This window comes from Gadus chalcogrammus, chromosome 4 (assembly GCF_026213295.1).
Source record: "Gadus chalcogrammus isolate NIFS_2021 chromosome 4, NIFS_Gcha_1.0, whole genome shotgun sequence".
NCBI classification, from domain to species: Eukaryota; Metazoa; Chordata; class Actinopteri; order Gadiformes; family Gadidae; genus Gadus; species Gadus chalcogrammus.
Window position 1 is genome coordinate 16,273,629 of NC_079415.1, and position 9,678 is coordinate 16,283,306.

General features: G+C 43.3%; 1 protein-coding gene across 1 annotated transcript; it reads right to left on the reverse strand.

The window, feature by feature from the left end:
* Positions 1 to 1,352: 1,352 nt before the first annotated feature.
* On the reverse strand, positions 1,353 to 6,902 carry LOC130380898 (torsin-1A-like). The gene is made up of 5 exons (XM_056588324.1): positions 6,575 to 6,902; positions 4,240 to 4,505; positions 3,962 to 4,137; positions 3,682 to 3,809; positions 1,353 to 2,266 (listed from the first exon to the last, which is right to left on the reverse strand). Exons 1-5 carry the CDS (start codon positions 6,819 to 6,821, stop codon positions 2,001 to 2,003), a joined length of 1,083 nt encoding a protein of 360 aa, XP_056444299.1. The 5' UTR covers positions 6,822 to 6,902; the 3' UTR covers positions 1,353 to 2,000.
* Between the last annotated feature and the right edge of the window lie 2,776 nt (positions 6,903 to 9,678).

Below are 9,678 nucleotides of genomic sequence, written 5' to 3' on the forward strand. Positions count from 1 at the left end.
GTTTATGGCCAAATAATATGGCCTAATTCACACATGGAATAAGGTTTTCTTCCACAACTTCAGAAATACTAACTAACCCGTCCTCTCATAAATGTCGCTAAAGAAAACTTAACACACATATGATATGCGGTAACTGTGGTTCTATTTAATGATGTACGCAATACATTATAAACATCGTTTCTTATCAGTATTGAATGCATTAACGTTATCGACTTGTGTTCCTAATATGCATGTGTCCCTCCCCCCGTTAGTATACATTGCCAATTTGCCATGGACTGTATTATGCGCTACGTGTTTAGTTTGCGTGTGTTTAAACAGATGGACGCACACACGCACGCCCAAATTCATTAATTATTTTACAGATACACACACGCACACCTGCATTCATTCATTCTCTTTAACACTCACTTGCAGTAAAACAATGTTTTTTCACGATCAAATACTCATCAATCCTAATAGTTATGGGCATGTACACGATGTCTGTGTTAAGAGAATATGTGTTTGCTGTACGGTGTTTGCAGATGCTTTGATTTAAAAGTACAACTTAATTACCGCTGTATCAGCTGTTCTTTCCCAAATAATTTACCAAGAATGTGTGGCTAGGTAGATGAGGGAAGCAAAGTGTATGCGCAAGGTGCACAAGCAACATTATGCATGCGCCCTTAAAATAGCATCTGAACAACGCGCCGCTGACTTTAAACCAGGTATTGCCTGGTTTGTGGCGCAAGTTGTTTCTGAAACTGCAAAATAGCACCAGGGAACGTTTGTGCCAGAACCCGCCTCCTCATTTCGCCGAACTGCCCCTTGGAACGCTCTGCGCCAGTGACAAACTTGCAACGACACATGTGCCAGTGAGAAAGTAAATTGCGCCGGATGCAAGGTAGGGCCCCAAGTCCCATCAACAGTCAGGCCAACAGAGCCGCCCCCGGAGGCAGTGCAGGGTCTTGGCGTTCCCGTAGTGCCCCACACCCAAAAAGCCGTGGACGATCTTGAGGACCTGCAGACGAAGCACAAGGGGCACCAGCAGTTGCAGGAGATCGCCCTTACCCCTGGGGTCACACCACCTCCGGAACACCATCCTGTCAGGGAGCTGAAAGCATATATGGCCTGAAGGGCCACACCACCGGGACCACAGCCATCAGCTCCCGTTGGGTCACATAGTATTTGCAAATTGCATAACTACTCAAGGTGTGTGTGTGTGTGTGTGTGTGTGTGTGTGTGTGTGTGTGTGTGTGTGTGTGTGTGTGTGTGTGTGTGTGTGTGTGTGTGTGTGTGTGTGTGTGTGTGTGTGTGTGAGTGAGTTGACCTTGTCGACGGCTCAGTGAAGGATCTACACAGGACACTAATACATCATGGTGTTTGTATTCCATTAAGATGGAGGTCAAGGTTAGCCTGGGGACCATCTGATCAAGTGACCACACACAGAAAGTCACGTGATCAGGATGGTCTCCAGGCTAGGTCAAAAGGGTCTTGCACTCATCATGCTATGCCAAAGAAAACTACAATCAACATGTATGACAATTTCCTTTTATTTTTGTTGTTTATAACCTAAAAGTTTCAGTTGGAAAAATCTGATTTGCCTCCATTATATTGTTTAATAATTATGTTCCAAACCAATGTATTCAACTCAATATATTGCATGGTTGCTAACAAATATCAAATATTTTTTAATGTGTGGAAAACTAAAAGATTATGCAAGCTTAAACTGTACAATTTGTTGCTTTCCCTTAAGTAATTCATCTTCTTGTTCAATGGCAACTGTTTTCACTTAATGTACATCAATTCGGAAAGTACAATAAAGTATCAGACCATAAGACTATTCTCCTGATTTCAGACATGAAGGCATGTGGGAAAGAGCCAACCCAAATCTTTTCATATTCTCCAATGTTTTTTGATCAGTAAGCTTAGTGTTGACAAAATAGGATAACTATGGCCTTTAATAAGCTGTTAATTTCGTTTTCAGTGGGCAGGAGTTATTCCATTGACAGTCCTTCAGCCAATTAGTGTAACACAACATCTGACGCCACCACTTGTTTGATTACATGAAGAATCTCAGTCGGCTGGCAATCCTCTTGCAACCCTGTGACAGAGAAGAATTTCTCATCCTTAGGAAAATAGTACACGATTTCGTCTGCCAATTCACAGGCCTTCTCATGTTCTGGTTTGAGGTCCATGGCTTTCATCTGGACCATAATACACTGGACAATGTGCCGGCGTTCCAAGGGCAGGAATGGGATGAAGAAGTCCACCACGTTACTCACCCCACCTGCACAAAGTGAATGATAATTCGCACAATGTTAAGCTAAATAGGAAATGAAAACTATTATATGACTGTCCACATTGAGCCTGCTTTTTTTTTAATGTAATCATACCAGTTATCCAAAAAAGGAACAAGGCGGTTTCCGGACGTGGAACTACGGACCTGCTCTAAGGACCAGCCCCCTGGAGGGGGCCTGATAGTATGCCCATCCGGTCGGCATGTGTTTTGTGGATCTGGAGAAGCCGTATTACTACGTATTTTTGATATCGAGGCGTAGTCGTGGTGGGGAGGGGTTGCAGTTCGGTGGTCTGAGGATCTCATCACTGCTTTTTGCAGATGATGTGGTCCTGATGGCATCCTCGGCCTGTGACCTTCAGCACTAACCAGATTGTCTCGAAGCCGAGTTTGAAGCGGCTGGGATGAGGATCAGAACTTCTAAATCTGAGGCCATAACTCTCAACAGGAAACCGGTGGGTAGCCTACTCTGGGTAGGAAATTTGTCCTTAGCCCAATTGATAGAGTTCAAGTACCAAGTACCTCAGGCTCCTCTGCTGAGAAACGAGTCAGTTGAGTTGGTTCGGGCATCTGGTAAGGATGCCCACTGGGCATCTCCCTAGGGAGGGGTTCCAGGCAAGTTCAGTAGGGAGGAGACCTCGGGAAAGACCCAGGAATAGGTGGAGAAATTATATCTCAACACTGGCCTGGGAACGCCTCGGGATCCCCCCGTCAGAGCTGGTCAATGTGGTCCGGGAAAGGGAGGTCTGGGGCCCCCAGCTTGAGCTGCTGCCCCAGCTGTGGGTCACGGTCTGCTCTGGACAGCTCAAATCCAAGCCAATGTAGAGCGGAGTCTGAACTGGTTTCACCTAGCCAGGTTTCCGTGAAACGTAAAACGGAGGATGAAAAAAACTCTCTGCACTTCCCCACCAGTAACTTGAGGTTTTGCAGGTTGTTGCACAGTGAACGCAAGTTTGAGAGAAGTAATGGAGTATGATGTCGCCTTCCCCGGAGGCGAACCAACGCTCCCGCACATTTTCCCCTCTGTCTGCGTTTCACTGCGTGAGCGAGGGTGAGTATCCCCGTGACAATAATGTCCATTAACTCCAAGGATGGAAAGAGAAATTTCGGAAGTAAATCCACAGGAGTTGTTTCCTTGATGTTAATTAGCTGTTATCTAGTAAATGAGCTCTGGGTATCGTAACAAAACACTGAGTTTACAAACAAAACAAAACAAAATAGCGCAGATCTAATAACCGAGGCAGCCATCTGCCGCACCATCAGTTGATCCCTGCTGATTGGCAGGAAGCGATGCAACGACACACCACACACCGTCATTAGTGGCCTTACATGATGCACGGCCACTAATGATGGTAAAGCACACCCTCAAGCCTCACAAAACGCTCATCTTAAAGTATCAGACTTACGATATATGAACAAAGGGGTAGAAAGGGAAAGGGCAGTCTCCATATCCTTCAGCTTGAGTTTCTCTCTCTCTTTTCCTGCTTTCAAGGAATCCAAAGTGGTCTGTGTGATAAATGTACTCCCACTGTTACTATCAGGAAGGTAAGAAAACGGTTAATTTCCGTGTGCATAAGGAACATGAGACTACTACACATAGCAATTACTTTTTCCACCCTTTTACAGTAATTGTTCATCAAAAAGGATTATTCAGATTGAACTATGTATAACATAGGATGTATTCACCTGAGGAAGATGAAGATGGCGTTTGAATATGACACGCCATCCAGCTTGCATTGGTAGTCCATAAATGGATTTATGCCATCAATTACGCCAGCATGCATCTTGTCCATCTCATCAAAGATGAACATGGAACGGGCACAGTTGGTGACGTTTCCTCTGATCCAATGCTGTAACTGAGACTGTTGAGGAATGGGAGACTGCTATTAGAGAATGGACGACATGCACCAGTCAACTGGTCTTGGCAAAGGTCAGTGGAATCACAAAGACATTATTCAGACTACCTTATAGGTCTCAACTTCATAGATGTGTGGGAAATGTATTGCAGCGTTAAAGAAATGGACAAAGCGGCTGTCCATTCCCTCCTTGTAGATGTTTTTTACAATCAGCTCACAGGCCAAATTCTTCCCTGTCCCAGATATCCCATGGAAAGAGAGGACCATAGGCTTCTTGGGGTTGTCATTGTTCATTAATCCATCCACAGCTTTCATGATGACCTCTGCAGCTATGTGTTGACCAAAGAGTCTGCTTTTCAGGTCAGCCTTCAAACCTTAAAGTGAAAGGGTAAGGAAAAAGCACACAGCTGTTTGAGATAGAAAGTAATAATGCATAACTTAGTCATCGGCATTGGTCGTAACAGTGAAATAATAAAATAATCCTATGTCAGTGATTTTGAACCTCTATGTGTTCGTAATGAATGCGGCAGAGACAAACAGAATTTGAACTCAGATCAGGAGGGTCCGCCGCCGCCACAGCAGCCACAACAGTAGCACTTGGTGGCCAAGAGGAAGCCTCCTCCTTCTGGCACGACCCTGTGGAAGCTGTGGAGGTTGGCTCCAACTTGATACAGACGCAGTACATTGTACCTAAAGAGCTATGTCCTAAAGAGCAACAGCGCTCTGCAACGGTTGTGGTCGCCTCTTGAAAGTGATAACAAACATTTTACTCCCTCTACCTATTGAGTCTCAATAAGTCAGAGGGGAACCCATTGTACATCTGAAGAAAAACTAATTTCAATCCTTTGTTGTATCGGGTTTTAGGCTAGGTATGACTCAAAGAGTGGTTAATGTTCAACACGTGGTTGATTCAGAGACAACATAATTAAAAAAGAACTTGCATTCTGGAGGTGGTTCATGAAGCATCTACCCAACACAGATAAGAATTCTGTTTATATTGGCAGTGGGCGGAGTGGTAAATAAGTCACGCCTACAGGTTTTGATTGACACAGGTAAACCTGGGTGGAAATGACAAAGAGGCCATGTTTGAAGTGTCTTATCTTCAAACTCATGAAACTTATTTAACTTATATGGTGTTGTGTTGACCAGTATGTGGAGAAGAAGCCTTGATAGCACTACATAATGGTCCAATGAGGTACTGATGTTAGGTTCAAACATGTGGTTGAAATGTATAAACTCAAATAATTTACATCAGATCCTTCAACATTTCTTGCTGATTACATTCTTGAAGGTGCTTAGATGTGTGAGCTGGTTTGCCGCATGTTGACGCCCTGCTGTGATCTTCCAGGCATAGCCTCTAGGCTTCACTTACAATCATAGAAGTGTTATAATAACATAACTATCGTCTCTGGTTTTGGTGTCATAAATTGGTCATCCGCCAAATAACGAGTGCCATCCACGGGAGCATAGCCTGTCAAAGCTGTAATTATATTTGGAAACCAAATTTCGGTGCTTCTATTTGTATCAATAATTGACAATTGACAATAAAGCTGAGTTGACTTTGACTTTGAAACTAGACTATTTGTAATAAACCTGATTTACAAGTGAGTTTTAAAAGAAAATATAACTGCATTATTTACCTGCTCTGTTCCCTATTACAACTAATCCAGTCCTTATCAACAGGTTTTTTTTAACTATAAAAATGGTCTGTCACTTTTTGGGACAGATGCCCAGGCTCTGTGCCACCTCCCCACAGGACTTATGCCGCGTTTCCACTGCAGGGTGCGGTACGGTTCGGTTCGCCTCAGTCCGGTAGGGAGGGGGCGGTATAGCCCAGCTCAGTTCCAAGGTCGTGTTTCCACCGCCGACAGTACCCTTTATCGCCGCGGCAGCTAGGTAAACATCGTGACATCATAGCAGCACGACACAGTGTAGCCTTCCTCCCCAAAAATGCAGAGGAACGTCTCCACCTCCTTGTTCGCCCAAGCGTTTTAAACGACATGTTCATTGTAAAGAATAATACCTTGAGGCTACTGATTCTGTCTACCAATCAACGGAGGGGGTGTGTAGCTCAAATTTTCCGGCCCCCTTTCAGGCGCCTCAGTACCCCAACGGAGGAGTACTGAAGACGAGGGCAAAACGAGTATGGCTCAGTCCGGGTCACGCCCACTTTTGGGGGTGGAAACGCAATCCGTACAGCACCTTTGCGAACCGAACCGAACCGTGCCGCACCCTGCAGTGGAAACGCGCCATTAAAGACCCAAGATAAACCATGATGGAACTGTTTAACGTTTGATATATATTTATTCAGAAAATACCTTGAGCATTCAATATACGAATTGATCAATAATGAAAAAACCTTCCCCTTTTTAAACTGACAACTGAACAGAGGAAATAAAAAATACACACTCCTACATGGCAGACCTTTAATGTTTTATCCTACCTTTTCCTACTCCTCTACCGTCAAAGGAAATCCAATCCTTGGTACATTCTTCGTTGGATGGTGACGGTGTCGGTATTAATTTGTCATACCAATCTTTGAAAGTCCTAAAAAAGGCATCGGTCCTGCCAGTGCACACTAACAACAACAAAAGTATGACGAGATGCTTTCTGTTACTGGAATTCATTTTACATATGATAGGGATGTGATGTGGAAGAAAAGTGTCCACTCTCGAGCTACCAGAACACATAAGTTTCACTCTTGTCCGTGTTGGAGCAAAAAGGTGCGTTGACTTGTCAAACCAGTCCAGATGGTCTACCAGTACGCACTGAATGTCGGCCAATCCCTTGGCTGAGCGTGTGTGCACAACTCACTAATTTGCATAAGGATAAGTGAAGTTCAACCTAGCTAGTTCAAATCTATTTTCAAAAAAGGAAGCTTTTGCGAATTGTGATAGCTGGGCTGCAATCCAAACCTAAAATCCTCAAAAGTAACATTTGTCACTCGGCTGTTAATCACACCCCGGCGAACCAAGGATAACACACTGGTGAGAGACCACCGCTGCTGTTTTAGAGCAGAGGAGAAATTTGGTTGGATAGTAAGATGGATAGATGGGTTTGAAGTAATACAAGGCAAAATGTAGCACATGCAGACCAATAGAAGGGAGAAAGACATAAATAAAAGACACATGCACTGTAATAGACTAACTATTTATGAAATTCTGGTCATGATGAAATGGGCCTTATTTCCAGTCTGAGAATTTTAGAAGATTCAGTTTGCTTCCACTTCATAACAAAAACCAACAAACAGGCAGGGTATGAAAATAGACGTAGCTTAACAAAAGTTACGTGGAACACTGAGTTATATAAATAAACCAAATGGCATGCTTGGGAGTGTGTGTGAAGGTCTGATTGGACTCTGTGGCTGGGTGAGGCTGCACACCTTTGTGTGTTGTGCATTGAGTAATCAGTGTGCACAGGTTAAACAAACCGTCTCCACTCGCACTCAGGAGATTTCCTGGATGGCAGCACCTTTGCCATGTTCATGGTTAAACCTTTGCAATAAACCAGATTTTTAACACCACCACCCTGCATCTTCGGCAAAGTAAGTCACCTAGGTGGCATGTAGCAGCATGGACATTTGCTACCCTGGCCAGTGGAGCAAATTCACTGCCATCCAGGTGATCTCCAGAGTACGTGTTGAGATGGCTGGTTTCACCTGTGCAGACAGATTACTCGCTATGCAACAGGTCTGCAGCCACAACCAGGGCATGCCACTGCAGATGGAAGCCTACACATGTAGGCTTCCCAGAGACAAATGCATAAGTAAGATTGTTGATCTGCATGTGCATAATGTGAAAAGGGATTAAGGCTATGGTTTAATTTTACACATGCACTCATAAACTGCCAAGATCAAAGTAAAACAAGCCAGGTTTAGCCTAAAATATGCACAATTGCCAAATACATATTATCTAAACCTGGAGCCTGAATGTTGCTCATGACGTAGACAGAGATTGTGTGGCTGCATTTCTATTGTCCGGGCCTTCATAGGTAACAATCTTACTGTTTGGATAGGAGGGAAGAGTTTAAGATCAACGGACAATCAGATGCCTTTGCTCATGAAGTCACATTGGTTTGGGGACACTCACACAATGCAGTGCTACTGTGAATAAATTAATCTCTCTCTCTCTCTCTCTCTCTCTCTCTCTCTCTCTCTCTCTCTCTCTCTCTCTCTCTCTCTCTCTGTGTATGTGTACGGGTGTGTGTGGGCAAATCATCGCTGCAGGATTGCGGTGATACCGGATTAACTACTAGACGGATATCACAAAGAATGGGATGAGGGTTGTCACAAACACTGCGTTAAAAACATACTCCTGACTTGGGTCGGGGAGTTTGGCTGGGCTTAAATTCGATAAAGAAATTAAACATTAAAACACTGCTGAGGTCACTGGCTTCTTTGAATGCCATGTGTAGTTCACCCCTTCCTGGTGAGCAGCGGCCATTATGGCTCTGAGGCCAGCAGGATGCATTAAGAGAAGTGGCCACTGTGGCTCTCTCCGTATGTCAAACTCTAACACTGGAAACACTGGAAACAACAAAGTTTTACTTAGACTGTAAAAAACAAAGTTTTACTTAGAACTACATACAGCGTTTGGACTCTAAAAGATCAAAAGTATGGAGTAGAAAAAACATACACCTCGTAAAGGAAACAAATTCTTTACAAATCCAACATTTAAAACCAAGTCATCAAAGAGAAAAAAAACTATAAATATTTCAGAATAGAGAGAATAAGGCTGTGACGACTACTGGCTTCAACGCAGTCTATAGGCCCTACTCTATATATAAGCCTCGGTCGGTAGATAGCACATTCAAATGTCTTTTCTGTTGTGTGTGTCATATATATATATATATATATATTTATTTATTTATTTATATATACGTGTGTGTCTGTGCATGTCTTATTGTCTATAGATGAAAAATACATGTGGTCCCACATGAATCAGGAAACATACTTAACCAATAGCAAACATTAATATCAAAGACAATTAAAAATCAAGTAAATTAAAACACAACAAGCAAAGATCAGTTCAACTGACCCAATGCATCTCTCTCTTCTCCTCTCTCTCTCTCTCTCTCTCTCTCTCGCTCTCTCACTCTCTCAGAAGGATTATCCTGCCCTCCATCGACAACAACAGACACGACACTTGAGCTGCAGCGCTACGAGAACTCAACCCACGGGTTCAACTGAACTGTACCTTATTCTCTGAATCAATCAGGTTCACCACACCCTGCTCTGTACCAATAAGGTACTAGACTTTTTATATATTAGATAAATCAAATCTTAATTGCCGTAACAATTGGTGATAATACTAACCAATTTAAATATCTCACTCACTGAACCAGGTTTATTGGTAGGTCTTTATATTTGCTATGTTATGCATGTTGTATAAAACTATTCACACATAGTGACCAAGTGTTTGACCCAGTGTTCTTGAATAAAAACACAAACCACGCGGTCAGAGGAAGAGGACATTTAACAGTCATACACACAAATGTAGGGAGGAGGAGGTCTGAGCAGTGTGGCTGTCCTTTTTCCCTCAACTTGTT

Coding starts and splice junctions, on each gene's coding strand:
- LOC130380898 (XM_056588324.1), bottom strand. CDS start 6,821: ATGTGTTCTGGTAGCTCGAGAGTGGACACTTTTCTTCCACATCACATC. Junction 4,138..4,239: donor ATGAAGTTGAGACCTATAAG/GTAGTCTGAATA, acceptor ATTCCTCAACAG/TCTCAGTTACAGCATTGGAT. Junction 3,810..3,961: donor GCCATCTTCATCTTCCTCAG/GTGAATACATCC, acceptor CCTTCCTGATAG/TAACAGTGGGAGTACATTTA.